The 22,360-nt window shown below is 41.8% G+C and overlaps 1 protein-coding gene across 8 annotated transcripts in view; it reads left to right on the top strand.

Annotated features, from left to right (window-relative positions):
• Tln2 (talin 2) overlaps window positions 1–22,360 on the top strand; it is a 405,316-nt gene that overhangs the window by 313,158 nt on the left and 69,798 nt on the right. For 5 of the 8 annotated variants that reach the window (XM_078049521.1, XM_040275958.2, XM_078049522.1 and 2 more), the window contains 9 exons: window positions 131–328; window positions 1,462–1,601; window positions 8,565–8,658; window positions 10,913–11,002; window positions 12,820–12,942; window positions 13,149–13,292; window positions 14,569–14,730; window positions 20,442–20,582; window positions 20,998–21,179. In XM_078049521.1, coding sequence (XP_077905647.1) covers window positions 131–328; window positions 1,462–1,601; window positions 8,565–8,658; window positions 10,913–11,002; window positions 12,820–12,942; window positions 13,149–13,292; window positions 14,569–14,730; window positions 20,442–20,582; window positions 20,998–21,179 — 1,274 coding nt within the window. Of the gene's footprint in view, window positions 1–130; window positions 329–1,461; window positions 1,602–8,564; window positions 8,659–10,912; window positions 11,003–12,819; window positions 12,943–13,148; window positions 13,293–14,568; window positions 14,731–17,423; window positions 17,567–17,678; window positions 17,724–20,221; window positions 20,241–20,441; window positions 20,583–20,997; window positions 21,180–22,360 lie in introns of those variants that run through there. The other 3 variants (XM_078049523.1, XM_078049524.1, XM_078049525.1) reach the window with 3 other exon arrangements.

Genomic DNA, 22,360 nt, shown 5'->3' with positions numbered 1-22,360 from the left:
GACCATACAAAGCCTTTCAGTCTTGATGACTCAAATGCTTCCCTGGGAAGTCTTTCTTCCCTCCACAATGCCTGCCTTTATCCCTCCTGAGCAAGGTAATACTTATGGGGTGTGCCTTCTGTCCTCATAGCTACCTCCGAGCACAAAGCCTTTCCAGGAAGCCCAGAGTGAACTGAATCAGGCAGCAGCTGATCTGAACCAATCTGCTGGGGAAGTTGTCCACGCTACCCGGGGCCAGAGTGGAGAGCTGGCAGCAGCCTCCGGAAAGTTCAGTGATGATTTTGATGAATTCCTAGATGCTGGCATTGAGATGGCTGGCCAAGCACAGGTAGGTGTGGAAATACTGTCTGTCCAGAGCTGACCTGAGCCTCTGCTCTGAACTTCCCATGTTGGAGGCTGACTGGGCAATTGGGCATAGGAAACCTATAAACAGGCCATGGTACATTCCTTTTGCTGCTTGGGAAGTTCTGTGACCTCATAGGAATGGCATTCCCAAAGATGTCTCAGCTTATGTATGAGCAGCTCTTGGTGATGAGGGATGACTTTTCCCACGATTCTCCAGCAGAACCCATCCTCTCACTTATGCCATTTGAAGAAAGAGTAGGAGGGGGACAGTGTTTAACTTAGATGATGATAGCTCTTCAAATGTGGAATAATATAGCAAAATACACACACACACACACACACACACACACACACACAATACACTCAGACACACACGCATATTTGAGGTTTAGTGGGCTTATTTGGAGGGACTGTAGTCTAATATACTGAGTGTCAAATGATTAAAAAGTACCACCTTCACATGCTCAAAGAAAAATTACCTCCTTCAGATGAACAGATAAACCGCTTGTTTAGAATACAAAAACATGACCAGTCAGGTATCAACTTGCAGGGATATTTTTTCTAAGCTCTTGCAAACTCCGTAAAAGAGCTATCCCATTATTTTTTGCTCTGTTATCCACAAAGTATTGTTTCTTCCATGGTAAGGCAGGTGAGAAATGGGTCTTTTCCCGAATCAGGATCTTCTGGGTTGCAGCCAGCTCTGAACATTGAAACAGTGCTATTCATTTGTGCCAGGCCGAGATGTACAAGCTACTGGACAACTCCAGCATTGTTGAGCAAGATGCTGGAATCGTGGCCTCGTCTGTGCATTGGTGCTGCTCACTGGCTCTCTCCTCCCCCTGCTATAGTACCTCCAGTTGTGAGAAAGCACAGCTCCTGGCTGACCCACTTAAGCACGGATTTCTTTCCCTGATGCATGAATCTTGCTCTAAGCATCTGTTTGAAGAAGGATAGACACTAGTCAGTATCTCAATGTGTTAGTCATGTGCAGACTGGGCTTCATGTGATCTCTGCAGATAACTTGCCTCTGCCTCAGGATGCTGCTCCTAGCTCTCTGAATGCTTACTAGGAGAAATGGACACTTCCTCATGACTTTGACTCCTTTTGACCTTCCAGACGAAAGAAGACCAGATCCAAGTGATAGGGAACCTCAAGAATATTTCTATGGCATCCAGCAAGTTACTGTTAGCGGCCAAGTCTCTCTCTGTAGATCCAGGAGCACCCAATGCAAAAAATCTGCTGGCTGCAGCTGCAAGGTAAGAATGGGACAAATTGTGCTTTCACATGGTTTTTAAATGATGTCACTGCATCTTGAAGATGTGCCCAACATCCTACTACTTTGCTAAGCGAAGAATTGGTGGTATCCTTGTGTCATTGGAGGTAAAGTAAAGAGTAATGGGAGAATCTGGGGTGTTTTTTTTTGTTTGTTTGTTTTTTGTTTTTGTAAAACTGGCTCCTCTCCATGATTTTTTCCCACTAAGAAATCCTCTGTCATCTTATACAGCCTTTCCAATAAGGACTGGCTTAGATTTAAGGCCACTATTAACTTGCAAACATGAAAGCTTAAATAGATTTTTTCAGATGATGAAAGTAATAGATGCTTATTGAAAAAGAAATCAGAAAATACTAAAAACAAAGAGGAGAGCAATGCTCAAAAAACATTCACCAGACATTTATTCAGCACATACTATGTGCCTGGAATGGATATTAGATTGAATTTGACTTGTGTGGAAAGGCTCCAGTTTAGGATGGATGAGTAGTGGTAGAATAGCTTTTGAACTGAAATAAAACATGACTCTGAATCTGGGAATATTTCAGGGTTCTCCTTTCCTGTTGCTTTCACCCAGGGAAGTAAGTAATACAATTTCTGGTCGCAGGCTACCACTGTGCCACTTCAGTTCAATAACTGGTGATTGAATGCCAGCGTGCAGAGCAACTGCAGCGACAGCCCAGGACGATCTTTTATTAGCAATTCCACATTCTTCTTCCCAAACCCAGAGGGGAGGATATTTTACCATGGGTGGTACAGATGCTTTCTTAGCATTGTTTGACACCATTTTATATATGAAAAAGCTGAGATGGTGAGGCATTAAATGAGAGGCTATGAGGGGGATGTAATCATTGGAAATCTTTTCAAAATGTGCAGATTAGTGATTAGCTTCAGTTCTCCTTGCTTTTTCTTTTCAGCTTTGTTTCATTTGTTTGGTTTTTGTGGGGTTTTTTTGTTGTTTATTTGTTGTTGTTGTTTCCTTTTCTTTGTGTGAACCCTTGGAGCTCAGTGACCATTTAAATTGTCTGACTCAAGGTACCCGAATGCTATTCCAAGCTTTGATTCTCTCCTCCCTCAGTCATGTTGCTCAACCTGTCTAAACTTTCCATCTGTGAAATGAAAGTGTGAACTACATCATCCTTCAGTTCTTTCCAGCTTTCATGGAACTAATAGTTAAGTCCTGTCTCTCCTTCCATCTTTTTGTTTGTTTGTTCCTGTAGGTATGTGTATGTGTGTGTATATGTACGTATATACACGTACATAGATAGATAGATAGATATTGTTACAAACTGTCAGAGCACTTCCCTTGCAAGCTGTTGTGTTTCTTCATTTAGTCACAGAAGATACATTTTAAATGCAAACAATAGAGTTTTAGGGGTTTGGAAAATTATCTTCACATCTCCCCACCTCTTTCTCATGCTTTGTGATTGTTCTGATAAACCAGTGCCCTCCCTTGACAGTGGGGAGAGGCAAGGATGGGGGTGATATCTATTTTGTGGAGCAGCTGTTTCTGATATAAAACCCTCTCTTGATCACTTCTTTTCTCCTACAAAGAGCCTTTGGATAAGGCAACTGATATGTCCAGGTATCTGAACTCAGATGTTTTTCATTATCTTCAATTTTTTGCATCATTTCCAAATTATAATTTCCAACTTGGAACGTGTTGTTCGCTCTCTTAAATTGTGGAAAGAAGGGAAAAATATAAATTGGCCTCTAAAGTCCAGATAAGAAGGCAAACAAACCCTGAAAGAATGTTGCTGGAATATAGTTCTGGGTGTCTGCAGACTCCCTGGTGGTGGCACTGAGGACAGAGCCTAGAAATAGGTTAAAAACTTTCTGTCCTGGGGCTGATGCTGTGGCTCAGCAGCAGAGTGCTCACTTAGCACGTTCGAGGTGCTGGGTTCGATCCTGAGCACCACATAAAGATTAAAAAATAAGAAGAAGAGTAAAAGTATTGTGTCCAACTACAACTAAAAAAATATTTTAAAACTTTCTGTCCCCTGTCCTAACTTTCAACTACTTTCAGCTGCTGGCAGAGAGTTCCTACCCTGAGGGTTTGATAGCCAGGTAGCTACTTAAGACTGCTCATGTGAAAACAGTTGTCTGGGATGCAAGTGTTGCAACAAGATACTGGCACATTCTCCTTGATTTCTTGGCACATTTTGGCAAGCTTCTGCTCCCTGGGTGGTCTCCTAATGGGAAACTCCAGCCTGGTCCAGTGGGTCAAGCAAGCTCTTGTTGGGGTACAGCATTCTGCTAGGATAAGATTCATTCATTCATGCTTTTATTCTTTCACAGGTTAATGACACAAGTGGTTATCACAGGACTGACTGGGGCCAAGCCCAGTGCTGGGTACACACTGTGAGCATGACAGGGATGTGGCCATGGTGAAGTTAGAGCAAGATGTAGAATGAGCCCCACATTTCCTCCATGCCTCCTATAAGTGTTCAGGAAGTTGAGCAGCAGGAACCTGATGTTATTGTCTTTAGTCTCAGTTCCACTGCCCTCCTTGTTCTTGAGATGGCCAAGCCCTGCTGGTCTCTTCCATGCATGTCCCCAGCTCTGCCTGGTCCCACTGCTGGATCAGCAGTCTGGAACCTCTTGCTTTCTGGGTCTCTGCAGTTTTCCTCTTCTCAGGAAGAAAAAAAAAAAAAGACATTGGCTTCTGGAGAAAAGGTAGAGTATGTGTTTTTTCCTGGGCTTTGAATTCTGCTTCTAAGCCTAGGAATATTTAAGGATCCTCCTCCCTTGGCTGATGAAGAGAAATTCCTTTTCTGACTTGATCATCTTCCTTTCTTGCTAGTTGGGCTCTGGCTCTTTTTTGACAAATTGGATGAAGCTGAAGACCTTTTGTCAGTCATTCAGTAGCCTTTTCCCCAACTAGCATGTACCTGGGCAAAGGAGGGCATATCTATTCTGAGCCCCTTCCCAGCAGCCAGACGTATACCATAACCATCATAATGGCCAGAGGAACTCTAGAGATGAGATGCCTCAATGCGTGAAGCTGCCTTGAAACCCAGGGGGCTTTCGCTTTTATCCTGTCCTCTGAGGGTCTACCAGGAGCTCCCAGACAGCTCCTACTCTCTGACTACCTTTGTCTGAGGTTTCTACTAGGCAGGCTTCCTCCTGTCTCCAGAGACAATGAAAAAGGAGAATCCAGCAAGCAGCATGAAGGGAAGGAGGGTCTCTGCTATATAAAAAGAAAAAATAGAAATAGGGCTCTTGCTCTCTGTTGGTTTCATCTAGAAAGTTCTCTTTTCCTTTTTCCAAATCAGAATCACATTCACCCCTACTTTCCCAATTGCTGCAGTGTACGTTGAGCACTTCCTTCCATGCAGAACCCTTGCCCCACAGTTGAGGTTCATTTTCTTCCATGCTCCTTGTGGATTTCCACATTTATCTGTCCTCTCTTTCAGCAGGTCCACCATGGCCTGTCTCCTATTCTTTTTTGTGTCTCTTCTTTTTCATTGTCTTGCCTCTTCAACTAGATTGCAAGCACCTTGTTGTCTTGGGGATCTTTAAACTGTATTATTTGTCTTTATTCTCCATGCCTGGGGCATAACAGAACCCTGGGAATACTTATGGGTGGATATGATGGGCTTCTTTCTCCCTCCTAAGCACCTCCTTCCTGGAGGAAGGGAGCTGTCTTAGGCTGCTGTATTCCCTCTAGGCCTCTTATCAGGTGATTTGTGCTTCATAGATGATCAGAAGCTCAACTTTGTTGATTTTCTTCTCTCACTCATTTCTTTTTCTTTTTTTTAAAATATACTTATCTTTTAGTTGTAGTAGGACACAATAACTTAATTTTTCTTATTTCTTTTTATGTGTTGCTGAGGATCAAACCCAGGGCCTCTCACGTGCTTGGTGAGTGCTCTACCACTGAGTCGCAACTCATCAGGCCCTCACTCATTTCTTTATTTAAAATTTCCAGCCAGAGCTCTCAAACTTCAGTTGAATCAATTGAGTATCTCTGGGCACTAAATGATTTTTAAAAGAGGGCCCTTTTTAACCTCTGAGGTGGCAGATCCTGATTTTTTTTAAGATAAAGAATCTTTATTTTGATAAAGACTTAAATATAAGAAAATGATACCTATAGATTGTGAAATTATGATCATCTAACTTTTTTGTATTTTTAAAAATAAACCCAGAGCATTTTAAAAATTTATGAGCATTTCAAAAAGTTGTGGGGGGAAAAAAAGATCAGATCTATTTAGATTCATGCTAATTTTGGTGATTTTTTTTATAATATAAACTGATCAATTTATAATTTCTTGAAATTTTTTGAAATTTAAAAAAATAACATTACAAAATTATATTAACTGTTCCTTTGTTTGTAAAAATAGCTACCATTGTTTCAAACATAAAAATATTATTTTTCATCGTCAAGCATACGTAACCATTTGCCTCTAGACCACTTAGTTTATTATTTAGCAATGTATCCAGACTCTAAAATGAGTTGTGGGGATTAATCGTACCTAAATAATGCTCTTTGGGCATGGATCATTTACCCAGGAGACTCATTTAGACATGTGATGCTGCTCTGACATTTTATGGATTATTTAACCACAAACTATTAAGTCTGTTGGTTTTACTTTTTTAATGCCAAATTTTTACTTGAAAAATTTTCATATCTACAAAAAAAGTTAAAAGAATAGGAAAGTCAGTAGTTTTCCCACAGCTGTGTATCCTCTGGATTCACCAATTGTAAATACTTAGTTTTTAAATGGAAAAACCTTTATACAGAAATTAGGTGTTTAAAAAAAAAAGAACAGATAAACAGGCAACACTTTCAGGAAGAAGGAAATGGAATGGAAAGCTTCTGTGATATGTGGACATATTCTCCAAATGATCTGCCATTATGTTGAGAGCATTCTCCACCTGGTATGTTGACTTTGCCAGCCTGTCTCCTACCCCAAGGTGGGTCTCGGCCACCACACAAGACATGGCACTAGACTCTGAGGGACACTTCAATGCATGCATCATGGACTGTGCCCATCAGGATCATTGGAACAGGGATTGTCCAGCTGTCTGTCATTCTACTTTGCAAGATGGAGAGTATAGTGCCTCCCTGTGATGCTCTCATTAAAGCAATTTCCCCCCTGTAAACAAATTACCCATGTCGTTCTTAGAGAAGCTATTTGAGGATTCTTTCTTGAGTTCAAGAATGTTTTTCTTCTTTCCATCGCCCTAGCTAAATTTAGAATTAAAAGAAGTATCTCATCAAATAATTAAGCTGATTGCCTTTGTACGTTGGTAACATCATTTTCCATCTAATTTGATATTCTGTGGCAAGCTGCAAAGCTGATTTAACTAATAAAATGAGGCATCTTTTATATTAGACAATATTGGTGATTAACTACAATATGTGGTTTTGTTTGTTTTAAGTTGTCCTTTAGCTGTAGTGCTTAGGAAATATGAATAGAATTCTAGGCTCTGCATTAAGTATGGACCATTATGGCCCTGCAGAAAAAAAGATAGTTTGGAGTCAGACAGGCAGGCATGAGTTTAAGTCTTGATTCTACACCTTATTTGTAGCACCCCATTAGGCAGTTAGCTCAGTTAGCTCAATTCTCAGAATTTTCATGTATAAAACACAAGGGTATTCTATTTTTTAACCAATACATAACATTTATATATATTTATGGGGTATAGAATGATAATTATCATATATATGTATACACACACGCACACACACACACACAAAGTGTGTAATGATCAAATCAGTATGATAAGCATTTTTTATCTCCTCAAGCATTTATCACTTCTTTTCAGTTTTAAGACTTAGAATACAGAGCTACAGTAATCAAGACTGTGGTATTGGTGAAAAAATACATGAGTCAGTGGAACAGTGTAGAGTCCAGAAGTAGAGCCACTCAATGATGGTCGATTGATTGTCATTGGAGTTGCAAAAGCAATTCAATAGAGAGAAGATTGTTTTATCAGTGGTACTAGAACAATTGGCGTTCATATGCCAAAGAACAGCAAAAAATACTCAACCTGCGTCTCACATCTCATAAAGAAATCAACTTAATGAACTGTGACTTTCTGAATTATCCATGCTGTTACCTAGGACAAGTTAAGTAGGGCATGTTGGGGGTGGGGCGGGGGGAATGAGAACGTTTCTTTGTCAAAGAAAAGCAAAACATCCAGTAGCATCTTAAATTCTCAGAATAGAAATACATGTAAAATCATGTAAGAGTCTCTAAGAGTCTCATGTTAATAAAGGAAATCGCTATTTTAAAGAATAATTTTTGGAAATCTGCTAGGAATTAGTAATTCATACAGAATTTATTGGAAAGTAGAGATGTTAGAAATCATGGGCACGGGCTGGGGATGTGGCTCAAGCCGTAGCGCGCTCGCCTGGCATGCGTGCGGCCCGGATTCGATCCTCAGCACCACATACCAACAAAGATGTTGTGTCCGCCGAGAACTAAAAAATAAATATTAAAAATTCTCTCTCTCTCTCTCTCCTCTCTCACTCTCTCTTTAAAAAAAGAAAAAAGAAAAAAAAGAAATCATGGGCACATTTTTTTGCCGCCTATATTTAAAAATGTATAAATATACAAGGGCTACCCAAAACAGCCTCACTCAGCCTTTCATTACTATAGACAGCTAATGAAAGATCTTGAACAGTGTTAATATGATCTCTTTGCATCTTTGTTGTGAATTTTTTCTTATGAATATCCAAAGGTAGTCCTAATTTCTTTTTAAGAACTATTGGTAGCCTTTAAGGTTAAATCAAATGAATAATCAGAAGCAAGGTAAGGAGTCTCATTTTATTTTCAGTGAGTGTTATTTTTCTTGAGTCATATGGAGCCTGTGGGAGTGGACTCATGAAGACCCTAGCCTAAATAGAAAGTTAATTTTATCTCTGATAAGCCTGCCAACATTGTTGGGGAAATTGTTGAAGACATTTTTATATAAAATTCTTTTTCTGTCCCTATTTCAGAGCTGTGACAGAGAGCATCAATCAGCTCATCACCCTGTGCACCCAGCAAGCCCCTGGGCAGAAGGAGTGTGATAACGCCCTGCGGGAGCTTGAGGTAAGTCCCTGAAGGGCCCTAAGGATGGAAGAGTGCATGTGCACAGGGGACTGGTGTCTCTCTTCTTCCCTACATGGCGAGGTGTTTTCCTCCTTTGTCCTTGCCTTCTGTCTTTCCTGGAAGACAATTGAAGCCAAAGTTCCCATCCAGGTCCCAAGGAACTAAAAAGAAATTAGATTTCATAGGATTATCATCAGTGCTCCCCTTTTTCTACTAGGCTAATATTTATTTTATTAAAGGATTCATTTTACACAGAAGAGCCCTGTGGTATTGACCGTAGGCTGCAGATGATCAATCTTTGCCTAAAAAATACTGGAGAGATTCTTCTGGGACAATTGGGGAAGAAAGAGAGGCTGAGATTAGTGTCACTTTCAATAAAATGATTTCCCTGTATGATTTATTCTGTAACACGTAGGGGCACACGGATGAGACCAGGAATAACACCACTACAGAGTCAGGCTATGGGGCTCCTAGTGGCCCAAAATATAGTTGTGCTTTTAAATTTGTATTCATGGTGGTGTATTTATAATAAAAAAAATATCCATGTGTGCTTATAGAATGTATGTGGATAAACATACATCAGTGTTTCCATTTATAGGCAGAGCAGACCTCACCAATGCAGGTCCTCCTGGTTATCTCAAGAGATAAATTGGTTACACCCAGTGCTCCTTTAGTTTTCTGGATGATTCACATGGGTCTGGCATGGTGGAAATAACTGTGGAAGCTTCTGAAGCATTTAATTAAGGCCCTGCCTGTTTATGGCAATAGGCCATTGTGCACAGCTGGAAATGAGAAGGGGATTGTTATCACAAGACTGAAGCATTCTGAAAGCAGTTGGGAATATTCCTTACATGGGTTGAATTGCTGTCTTGTTCTGCTCTGGTCACTTTTGCAAATATGCATGATGTGTGGACTGTTGATCTAAATGAACTCCATTGGCCTAGGTATACTCTGTGTTATTACAGTATCCTGGTTGCCAAAATTATTACTACTTCAAGATTTGCAGTACTAAAACAATTCTGATTAACCAAGGAGCAAGAAGAGATTCTTCAGTGAGAGGAGCTTCTCCTTTCCACTGCCTTTTTCTCCTTGCATCTCTCACTGAACAGCTCAGTCTTTCCCATCACTCCCCACCCATTGGAACTCAGATGCCATTATCATTTTGTTGGCTGCTTGGTCCTACTATCAGAGGGAAAGAGATTGAATAGGTGCATTCCCAGGCCCTCCTCCCCAAACCCTCCTCCCCTGGAAGAGTACCTCACAAACCATGATCCAAGGCCATTACACCAAGAAGGCTCTTGATGTTTTTCATGATTTGAGAGACAGAGAAGCAGGCCCATACCTATTTCCCTGATGGGGACTGAAATAACTGTGGACATTTTTTTCTTTTAATATTTTTGGTTGTCAATGGACACAATACCTTTATTTCGTTTATTTAGTTTTATGTGGTGCTAGGGATCGAACTCAGGACCTCATACATGCTAGGCAAGTGTTCAACCACTGAGGTACACCCCCAATCCCATTTTTTATTCTCTTAAAACTCAAAACAAATGAACCATCCCAACAGGCAGCTTTGGGCAATTAGCTTCTTTTTCATGCCCCTCACTGAAAGGTTCCAGAATCCAAATATGGGGGATTCTTATTAGTGATAAAGAAGTGAATCAGTGAGTCCTTGGAATCTAAACTCCTTAGAGTTTTCCAGCAGAGAAGTTATGTTCATTGACCATGAATATGTTGCCTTGCATTAATGTCTAAATTTATTTATTTATTTTTTAAATCTCTGCTTCCTCAACAAAACTGAAACAAGAGATTCTCAGTTCTGGCAAATCTATCCTGAGACTCCTCCAACCCCAGTCAGTCTTGAGTTGCAGGAAATCTAAAGTCATGATATCAGGATCTCAGTTCCTCTTAAGAATCTAAGTGAATGAGCACTTGTGACTGGAATCCTGTACGGAGAGGGGAAGTTGATAGTTGGCATTTTATGTTGAATCTTTATTTTTCTTTTGGAGGATGATGGGCACTGGAAATTGAACCCAGTGACCTTTACCACTGAGCTACATCTCTAGCCCTTTTTATTTTTTGACAGGATCTCACAAAGTTGCTGAGGGCTTCACTAAATTGCTAAGGCTGGCTTCAAACTTACAATGCTTCTGCCCCAGCTTCCTGAGTCACTGAGATTATAGGCATACACCCCATTCAATCTTTCCTATTGTATGCCTCTCGCTCACTTTTTAAGTTGTGCTCTCCTTTCTAGACTGTCAAGGGGATGTTGGACAATCCCAATGAACCTGTTAGTGACCTCTCTTACTTTGACTGCATTGAGAGTGTGATGGAAAATTCCAAGGTAAGCCTGTCTGTGCCACAGTCCAGAAGTTCACACTGCTCCTCAGTGGGGGTGGATCTGCCCTTGGCCACTATATGGCTGCATGTATGGAGAAGCCTTACTGTGGAGCCCGGTGCCCAGGGGCTTCTCAAACCTTAGCATGCATTAGAATCATTTAAAGGGTTTGCTAAATACCAATTGCTAGCCCCACTCCCAAGTTTCCTATTCAGTAGATCTGAAATGAAGTTGAGATTCTGCATTTCTAAGAAGCTCCCAGGTCCTGTCTGCTGGTCCAGGAACCATACTTTAAGAACCATTGCATCTATCATATCACAGATGGTATGGGTGACACTGTGAATCAAATCATTTGTGACCTACTACTGGCACTTCACTACTATAGGAAGTCCTATGGCATTTTGGCCTACATGAGATCCTTTGGAGTATTCTTTTTGCCATCCAACCATGGTGTGCATTCTCAAGGGAATGAAATATTCTTGTTTTTTGGCAAGGGATGGGGAAGTGTTAGAAAAATATAATGTCATGGCTTATGGGCTTTTGCCACATTAATCTTACTCAACAAAATTTTATTAAGGTGGTGTTTAGGAAAAGAAGTCTAAAAAGACTCCTTAGCGGAACCATTATGGAAAAAAATAAAAATAAAACTGTGAGAAACACTGATCTGTGATTATTATGTCAGTGTCTTTTGAGAACAAGTCAAAATCAGAAGATGACCATGAAATGCAAATGAGATGAATGACTGTCAGGCTGTTGCCATCTGGCTTTGTAACATGGTACATGATCTTCCACATTAGCTTGTGGAGATATCTGTATTGGTAATGTCTGGAAGATTTTGTTTGTGTTAGGCTTAGACTAGAATTTCTTCTGTCCTGCATATTTTGTGGAATTATGGGTTGTCTAAGGGGAGGATGCATGTGTTTTACATGCTCAGATCCAAAGAAATGAAGAATGCAGTGTTAGGAGGGAGGAGGGAAACAAAAATACTCTCTAACTTCTTGGATTTGCAAGTCCTCATGTAAGCTAAGCACTTTTAGGGAATTTATTTCATTTACCTATCCAAGATGGCTGATTGGAAAATGAAAGAGCTCTGCGTTGGGTTTTAGACTTGGTGATAACCATAGTCTCCAAAGAGTGAATGTCCTTCCATACCCTCGTCTGTGATCCTGGGAAGCACCCCTGTCCTCCTGGTACATGACAAGGCCCATAGAAGACAGAGCAGCAGATTTAGTGTAGATGACCTCCCTCTACCCATGTGACCTCATACATGGTATTTGACTGCTCTGGGTTGGATTCTGAGTCCTTTTCAACTGTTATTTTTGAGGACTGAAAAAAGAATACACCAGGGATTTTTAAAATAAGGCAAAAATACTTAAAATATTTAGGAAACATCTTTAACAAATATCTACTTAAATTTGACTGTCAATAAGTAAATGGATGATTCCCAGAAGGGTACATATTCTACTTTCTGAGTAGGACTTCAACTACAGCTCGATGGATGTGATTTTTATATTCTGGGAACTAATAGTTCTTAAATTGGGCTATTTACCCATGAGATGCCATGTATAGATCATACTTTCATGTCTGTGTGTATTAACTGTATCTCTTGATGTCTACATAGCTTTTAGATGAAAGATTCATACTTTCATTATTTATTTCTCTTTATGAAACATAAATAGTATAATCCTCCTGAATTACTTCCTAATGGAGAATGGAAAATAATATAAATTAAGTGACCTTGAATGTTTAAGTTGCAAGTGTAGCTTTCTGTATCCCTGCATCTGAAACAGTCTCAGCACAGAATATCTCTGGTTGTTTTACAGGTTTTGGGAGAGTCAATGGCAGGAATTTCACAGAATGCCAAGACAGGGGACCTCCCTGCCTTTGGGGAGTGTGTGGGGATTGCATCCAAGGCGCTCTGTGGGCTGACAGAGGCTGCAGCTCAGGTAAGGGGCTGGTCCATGAAGGTTTTCCAGGCTAGTGCCCTTTGCCATACAGTGGATACCAGGAGTGACCACTCCCCTGTGGGAGGCATGGGAGAGCTCCAGCTCCTTCTCCAGGTACCACCATAGAAACCATGGGAGTTCCTGCTGGCGGGACATTCCCACAGGCTTCTGGGAGCCTGAGCTCTGGTTTTCTCCTCCTTTTTCAGGCTGCATACCTGGTCGGCATCTCTGATCCAAATAGCCAGGCAGGACACCAGGGCCTGGTGGACCCCATCCAGTTTGCCAGGGCTAACCAGGCTATCCAGATGGCATGCCAGAACTTGGTGGACCCTGGTAGTAGCCCATCACAGGTAACCACATGGGTTGTGTTATTCCTTAGGCTCCTCTGGGCGGGTTGAAGGAAACTATGGGAAATTAGTAAAGAATCCTATTCTTTGAGAGTTCTCAAAGCCAGTTAAATATACTGTAGATATAGACCCTGGAAGATGTTGAAAAACGTGGTAAAAGCAGAAATTTGTAGGTGGTCAGAGATAGGGAACTGGAAGGCAGAAGGAGAAAAAGAATCCCAGTGATATACATGAGGAGTCCCACAACTCCACAAAATCCAGGGTACAGTCACGGGGGGCTTGCTCTGTGCTCAGCATTGAGGGCTCAACATGAGTGACACCTGATCTTCCACCTGCTTGCCTCCTAATCTTTTGGGCAAAGTTTGGAAAATTCAGCATTCGGGGTGTTATGACAATGCCAGAGATGATGGCAAAGAGGCCTGCCCCAGAGTCAGGCTCAGAATCCATAGCATAGAAAGGAGCCAGAGAGACCACCTGGACTGATGCAGCTGAGACCTGAGTGTCCAGGCACCTGAGAGGCCTTTCTTATCCCGTGAAGGCCACAGGGGTGGTAAGAGCCCCAGCAAAGTGGAGGCTGGGGATTTAAGAGAGCAGAGGGGTTGAGGTTTGTGGGGAGCCTGTGGAGATTCCCCAAGCCAGAGCCCTTCATCAGATGCTGCAGTCCACCCAAGGAGGAGCAGAATGCAGGCCACTGCGACATTTGTTTTACTCATCTAGACCTGGGCTCTCCCATGTGGTGACCCCTGACTACCTTGAAATGTGGTTGGTGCAAATAGTGAAAAGCTGTAAATATACAAAATACACTGGATTTCAAAGACTTGGTATGAACAAAAGTATAAAATTTCATTAACAGTATTTGTACATTGATTTTTGTGATAAATGAATTTTTTGATATATCAAGTTAAATAAAATATGTTATTTAAATTTCTCTTGTTTCTCTACTTATTTTAATGTAGTTACTAGAAAATTTTAAGTTACATATGTCTAGGCTTTGGCCTGACCCTGGACCTCCTATCAAGGCGTTCCAAGGACTAGCTAACCATGTCCCCTTTAAGATTGTCTGAGGCCCAGCCTGCTACATGAGCACTTTCTTCCCCTTTCTATTTATTTCCATTCTCTCTTGCTTAATGTTTCTTGCCCTCTCCTTTCTTGGAGTGCCTTTGGGGGCAGCTGAGCTAGCCATATTATTGCCCAGGTTCTGGACATGGGAGTTGAGGAAGCTTCCAGGCACTCTGCACTGAAGTGTGGGGTGCCCCCAACCTCACCCCATGCTTTGTAGGTTCTGTCAGCTGCCACAATTGTGGCCAAGCACACCTCGGCTCTCTGCAATGCCTGCCGCATCGCCTCATCAAAGACAGCCAACCCTGTGGCCAAGAGGCACTTTGTCCAGTCAGCCAAGGAGGTCGCCAACAGCACTGCCAACCTGGTGAAGACCATCAAGGTAGGTCACTGTACCACAGGCCCCATTGGTCCCTGTAACACCTGTTGCAGAGCAGTCAGAGGAATGGGGTTGAAGCTCTGCCCTCCTAAGACCTAAGGCTGGTGAGGTTTAACCTCTGACTCGGTCTTCAAGGAGGAGTTCCTCACTAATGGAGATACTCGTCAGGAAAAACCAGCAACCTGTTCTACTAACATTTCAGATGATAGGGAAATTCTGCACATGAGGTGCTTGGGGACATAAATTGGGTTGAAGGATTGTTTATGGGGACTCTTAGCCCTGTGCACAGGTAGTACTTAAACTCTGTTGATTTAGGATGGGTTTGAGTGGACTGGTAGAGGCTCTGCCATTCTTGCTAAGGTGATGAATCTGGATATATTTGGATAAAGAGTAGATATGGAAGGAAAAGAAAATGGGAAATTATGGGGGGGGGAAATCACTTTTTCAAAAACTGTTTTAATCTCTTTGATATGTATTCTAGTTATATCTGTTTCCATTTTCTTTCTTTTTTTAGTGGAGCATCAACTTTTCTGAGTATTCTGTGTTTCTAACAAGCTTATCTTTATGTTAGAGCTCTTGGGCAGATGGGGATGGGGCAATGTATGAGGTGCACTTGCAAGGAAGGAATGGAGATGGCTAGGCTGTGGTCTTTGAAGGTGAGTGAGGAGGCCATGTGGTCTGCCCTACGTGGAGACCAAACAGGCAGCTGGGAGCTGACCTTGTGGGAAAACATCCAGCACCCAGACAGCAGACCACAAAGCCCCCCACCCCATCCCCAGCCTTCAAAGGAGCATTGTCATGGGAGGCAAGGCACCAGTTCTGTGTAAGCCTGGAGTGCCCAAAGAAAAACACTGGATGTGGTAAAACTTTATTTTGGGGCTTTCACACTCTCTCAGGTGAGGACTGTTTTGTTGTTAAGAGTGGACTCCTCCCAGTTTCCCCTGGAGGCCAGAAGTTAGTGAATAGAACTAGCTGAGCAAAGGCCAAAGGAGAGAGGATCCAGCCCAGGAGTGGCTAGAATCCGGCTGGTGAGAGCAGGGGGCCACTAGCCCAGTCAGCAATTTCTTAGCTGTTTCAACATAGGATTTTTTTGCTTGTTTATTTTTAAAAAGACTGTCTATTTCAAGGCAATAATAAACTAAGTTGAAAATGAATAAATACATTTGAACCAGTGCCCAGGTGCCCCATGCCTTCAGGTAGCAGCTGACCTCTGTTGCCATCAGTTCCTGGTATTAGCAATTAATGAATCTTAGATTTGTTAATGTTTATTTTGTGCTTTGTGTGTATTACTCATTTAATCCATACCACCATGGTGCATCTTATGGATGTGACACTGAGGACTAGAGAGGTTAAGTAACTAACTTTGCAAGGTGTGACTCAGCCAATAGTAATCGGTGAGAATTTAAATCCAGGCCTCAGAGAGCCTCTGCTTTCAACCCTGGCATAGAGATCAGTTTGTTGGGATGGAGAGAGAAACTGATGCCTCTAGCCTAGGAAGAAAGACTTACAGACAGTGCTTGTCTGTAAGAAACTTACAGACAGTGCTTGTCTGTAAGTTTGGAAGGTGGGGATGGCAAAGGCAATATAGTTTTAAGTAGTAACATCATTGTGGGTTGCTGCATAATTAACTTATCTCAGTTAAAGTCAATCATTTTCTGATTATTAAAAAACACATTATATTTAGACAGACTAAGGGAGTTGGGGGAGGGAAGGACCTCCTTATCCTATAGAAATTCCTGGAGCCCTGTCTTTTCTGTCACCACCTTGGTTTTAAATCCTAACCTATCTATATAAAACATCTCTGTTCAGATCACTTCTTTTCAGATTCTCCTCACCATGTCAAACCCTCTTTGCAATTCCCTGCAGCAAATGAGCTTGTGTGATGGCCTGAAAGATAGGCCTATGTATAAGCATCAGAAGAGGAGTGTAGGCTGGTTGTAACATGAACATAAAGACCTGTCTGCTATGAGCACCCTGGGAACTCATAGCAGTGCAAGAGGAGCAGAGATGAACATATTGCCCTTCACTCGTCAAAATGTGCCTGATTTTTCAATCCCCACCATGTAGCAGGGTTTACCAGAAGGATGAGCTTTGGCTTTAATTTACTATTATGACAATGTAAAAGTCCTTCATTGTAGCACTCAGTACTATATACTAAATAGATTTCCTATTTCAAGAAATGGCTAAGTATCCTGTCAAACAGAAAAGCAAATGAATATTTAATTCCCTGAACACTTAAGACAGCTGCCCTCCTGGCTACATTTTTCTCTAAATATTATGCCTCTTAGTGGTGATTTTTTTTAACTGTGAGGATGTGCCCAAGCATAATCCCAGCTGCCACACCCTTACAGTCATGAAAAGGGGTGGGGAATCAGCAAGAGAAGCACCAGGAGCAGGAGAATATGTAGAATGTGTGTGTCTGGGGACTTTAAATCGCTATTGGTGACATCCTTTAAAACCCCAAACATAGCAATGCAAGAATACATTTCTGCCCCAGTAATGGCACCAAATGCTGAGCAAGTGAGGACACCCATCCCTGATTGCGGATGCTGTCTCTCAACTGGTGAACCTACACCTTGCTGGCTTTTCTCTCTTTATTCTGTTCATTACCCAGCCTTGGATCGGTTCTGTGGAATGGAATGTTATTTTAAATGTGCAGTCACTCAGGTTTGGGTGCCAAGTATAAATTATGCAACACCAGCTTTTGTTTTTCTGAGAAATTAAAGTTTGGCCTTGCCTCTCTCCTTGGAGTTAAAGCTCAAGAGCTCTGCAGTTAAGCATTTCCAGTGTGTGCCACAGACACCCGATCCAGCTCTCTTTAATCAAATTTGACTTGGCTGTAAGTATGTTTTCCTGGTCATCCTTATGTTTGGATTGGCAAGATAGAAGTCCTCAGAAGAAAAAGGAGAAAACTGGGCTTCTTACTTTTTTTCTTCTTGCTCTTGCCTAAGGAGAGAAGGGATCCAGAGTCTTGGGTCATGGCTTAAGACATGCCAGTAAGTAGCAGGGTGACCTTGGCAAATTGTCACTTTTAAGGTTTTATTGTTTGGAAAATCAGGTTTTACTTACTTACTTACTTACTTATTTATGAAAATTGGGGGTTTAGTGTTTCTCCCTCATGCCTTTGAGATTGTGCTGAGAACCTTCAGCAGCTGCCAGGGGTCCAGAATGCCCTTGTCCTGATGGGTCTGGGCATGAGGCCAGGTGAGTTTGCCCTTACATTAGTACAGCTGGTGTAAGGACATTCTGTGACGTATAATGTCACAAGGAAACACATTTCCTCAGTGGGTGGATTCAAGTGTTCCGATTATTGGGGTGGTTCAGCCATGCTCACTGGAAGCAGAATTTAGGAGTGAAATTATATCTGTGCAAATTGTCCTTTCTGATGCCAAATGCTCCTTTGGAGGAAATGACTTTTCCTTTTATAAAACAGGGGAGGGAAAGTGATTGAGAGAGCTTGGCATTCTAGTCCATGTCATTCAGTGCCCTGTCCTGTGAATAGCGATGGGCTACATGACATGTGACTTTTAGGATCTATGCTTAAAAGCTAAACCCAAAACAACAACTATAAGGTTTTCTTCCAGCTAGTGCAGTTTATGGAACTGCATCATTAGATCATTTGAGAACTATTTCTTGACTCCTTGGGATTTATCTCAGGTCATCGGCTTTAAGTTGGTGGCTTAATGAACTGCTTTGTTTCCCAATGGACTAAGGGCTGTGGGAGTCGGGAAAGGCTGTGGAGCAAGTACAGAGTTGAGAGGCAGGAGGTATGAGCAGTACCAAGGGAAGGTTGAACATCTTCTGCCCAGTAGAAGCCCTTGTCATTCCAAGAAGTGTCATTTGTGTAACGTGGACCCAACCTCTTGGGACTCCAAAGCCCTCTCTGGCTGTCTGCTTGCTTCATTCATTTGCCTATGCTAGGTTCACTTGTATAAGGCTTCTGCCAAGTGTCATCCACCCTGCCTTCCACGAGGAGTCCCAAATGTCCCTGAGGCCTAGTGCACCCAACCTTGAGGAGTCCGTGATGTTAGCAGTGCAACAGGAACAGCATGCTGAGACTACATGGCCAAGCTGGCTGTGGAAATTAACATTTACTAGGTATATAAGTGGCAGTTAAGAGACGAGACTGTACATGTGAGCAAGAAGGAACAGGCATGTACAGTTTCCGCTGAGCATATAAGAGTGGCCAAATCAGAGACGGTAGAGGAAGGCAGTGTCTGTCAAGTGCCTGTAGGACAAGAGCCAAGGCAAGCCAGGCGCCATATTCGCACAAGATGGTAAATTAGCCCAGCTCATGGGAATTACTCTGAAAATATTAGCATTGTGGATGTATAATTACTGACCCAAGCTGCCAAGGCTCGATTGGAATGCAGTTATTATTCAGAAATAGCCTTCAAACCGACCATGCCTGCCTCCTCTTGCCTTATTGAAAAACAGAATATTCCTGTCTCAGACCCAGTCTGCTGCGTAATGCAAGTGGCTCTGGTTTTTTTGTTCACTAATTGTCTAAATTGGCTTTTATATATTGTTCATAAGGATTAAATTAAAAGTTTAATTGGTAGTCTAACAAGGAAATTTACATTCTCCTGCAAGCATAACTGCCTTCTCACGTGGAGCCCTTTGCTAGGAAGTAGTAGTGCTGTCAATGGGTCACAGGCTGTTGGACCTAATATGCCTAAAGGGGTAGAGTCAGGTGCTGAAGTCCGGTGCTGGGAAGCCTTGAATCCAAGTGTTAACCCTTTGTGGGCAGCTGGCATGGATCACAGTCTACTCCTGGATTCTCATCCACTCTGGCCATTACTCAGTGATATGACTGATCACTAGACTCTTATGTTACCCACGCTAATTTTGTTTTAAAATAAAGCATAAGATACCTGGAGAAAAACATGTGTAGAACTCAATAAAATTTCTCAATTTTTCAAACACAGTAAGTAACGATTTCTGGATCTAGAAACAGATCTGTACAGTGCCTAGAAAGCCCTCTTGTGCTGCCTTGGGGTCCACCAGCTTTAGAGTGACCTGAGAACATCCTTGATTACTTTCACCTGTTTTTTGTACTTTGCGCAAATGGGATTGTATACAGTGTCCCCCTTTGTGTATGGCGTTTTTCGTTAAATATACAGTTAGTGAGATTTGTCCTTGTGGTTTTGAAGGTAGTTCCTGCCTCTTCTTTCCTATTGGGTTCCACTGTGTTCATTCCAAGATAGTGGTTGCCAGCCCCACCTCCATCTGCCATGTAGGAGCATCTAGGTAAAACTTAGATAAATTGAAACTGCCACACAGTGTACATTGTCTTTGTCACTTGGGAGGGGGGAATAGACTTAATATGCATGTAAATGAAGGAAAGGAGCCCAAGGATTATATTCTTGAAAGTGATTTCTGCAGCCAGATTTGACAGCAGGGCCCAAGTGAGAGAGAAGAGCAGGCGCTGTTTAAGTGGTTTCTGCTTCCTGCAGGGGAAGCATGGTTTCTGAATGGGAGTCAACTGATGCTGAGGCCAGCTGTCCTATAAGGTACATATCTGACCTTTTTTATTAAGATTGCTAGCTGGGCTCCTCTGATCCATGGCAGGAATCTCTCCAATTTGTAAATTCAGCAAACATTTTCAGTGTTACTCCCATTTAACCATCTTTCTTCCCTCAGAAGCAATCCCTGTGGCTTAGAGATGATTGGTGCTTCTCAGTGGGATGAAAGATCCTTTTTTCTCCCACTAGGCCCTGGATGGGGACTTCTCTGAAGACAACCGCAATAAGTGCCGTATTGCCACCGCGCCCTTGATTGAAGCAGTAGAAAACCTAACAGCATTTGCATCAAACCCTGAGTTTGTCAGTGTTCCCGCCCAGATCAGCTCTGAGGTAAGGAACCCTTTCCAACAACCAAGGTCATTGGTTAATCTGGGGTAGCACAAAATGAACATGAGTAGTTAAAACTTCAAAATTTCTCTTTGTCATCATGTAGGGTATTGTTATTTTTGATGGTGATACATGCAAAGAGTTATGAAACTCAGTGATTATACATCTCTTGAGAGATAATATTGTTATATTAAGAACAATCTCTGTGCCTAGGTTTTGGGCTGATTCTTTCTTGGGATGTGTGATTCTAAAAATTTTTATTTAAGGAGCAAACATGGATCAAAGTGCCCATCATCCAAACCTTGTATAAGCGAGAGGACAGAGATGGTGACTAGATAAGCAAAAGACTTTCTAGGACCTGACTTATTCACTCATGTCTGCATGCCCTGCCCTTAACCTCTCTGCTGTTTGGTCTCAGGGCTCCCAGGCACAGGAACCAATCCTGGTCTCAGCCAAGACCATGCTGGAGAGCTCATCATACCTCATCCGCACTGCACGCTCTCTGGCCATCAACCCCAAAGACCCACCCACCTGGTCTGTGCTAGCTGGACATTCACACACTGTATCTGACTCCATTAAGAGTCTCATCACGTCTATCAGGTCAGTTGCTATCTGGAGATTGCTTTCAACCTGCATCGAATAGGGAGGAAGGGAATAAGCCCACTAAGCTTTTAACTTTATGTTGTCATCTTTTTCTTTGTCTCTAATAGCACTTAACTATACACCAGATTTATTCCAAGTATTTTACCTATGTCACCCTATTTGATCATCATAATATTATAAGGTATATACTGCCGTGTTTCCATTTTACTAATGAAAAAATTCAGGCAAAAAGATTTAAATGACGTTTCCATAGTCACCCCAGGCTGTAGGTCCTAGCTCTTCTAACCAGTATACCTTATTGTCTACACCCAGGCTTTTAGGCAGAGAGTATTACAGTTTGTTTTGCAGAATTTGGGGTTCTAATTAGTTTGATAATAAGATTTTTAAAAAAAGACATTCTATAGTCCACAGTAATTTGGGGCATCTAGGACAACCTTGGTGATGGTAGGACGCTGAAAAAAAAAAAATCACCTGAATATATGAAACATTTTTGAGGTTAGCCAAAGTTAATACCCAACAGCATGGAATGGATTTAGCTCCCTAATTATTTTTTGTTCTGGTTGATTTTGAAGCTAAAAACCACAGTTAACTTTTTGTTAATGACATTCAAATGACTTTCATTAAATATTTTAACTAGTACAGCCCATGAGTTTGTGACTAGTATGCAATGTAGAGAATATAGTATATTTGTGCTGAAAAGAGTTCTTAACTTTTATTATTATTATTATTATTATTATTACTATTTTATTAAAGGTCCTATGTTTTTTATTATTATTTTACTAAAGGTCCTATGGGTAGTACCAGGGATTGAACTCATGGGCACTTGATCACTAAGCTACATCCCCAGCCGTATTTTGTATTTTATTTAGAGACAGGGTCTCACTGAGTTGCTTAGCACCTCACTTTTGCTGAGGCTGGCTTTGAACTCATCATCCCCCTGCCTTGGCCTCCAGAGCCACTGGGAGGCCATACCCAGCCTGAAGGTCCTTTGTTTAAGTCACTGAATAGAGAAAACAAGTTCAAACCATTTCCTTTGCAGTTGCCTGGCATTAGCCTGAGATAGAGGGCAGTACTAATATCCTTTCCGCCAGAAACACATAGAGTTATCTCAATGCCAAATTAAGACCTGCCTGGGCTCTGCCAGGAGGAATTGCCAAGGAAGGGTCAGAGATTCACTT

The sequence above is a fragment of the Ictidomys tridecemlineatus genome, chromosome 5, assembly GCF_052094955.1.
Source record: "Ictidomys tridecemlineatus isolate mIctTri1 chromosome 5, mIctTri1.hap1, whole genome shotgun sequence".
In the NCBI taxonomy this organism is placed as follows: Eukaryota; Metazoa; Chordata; class Mammalia; order Rodentia; family Sciuridae; genus Ictidomys; species Ictidomys tridecemlineatus.
This window is presented reverse-complemented; position numbering and strand designations above follow the sequence as displayed.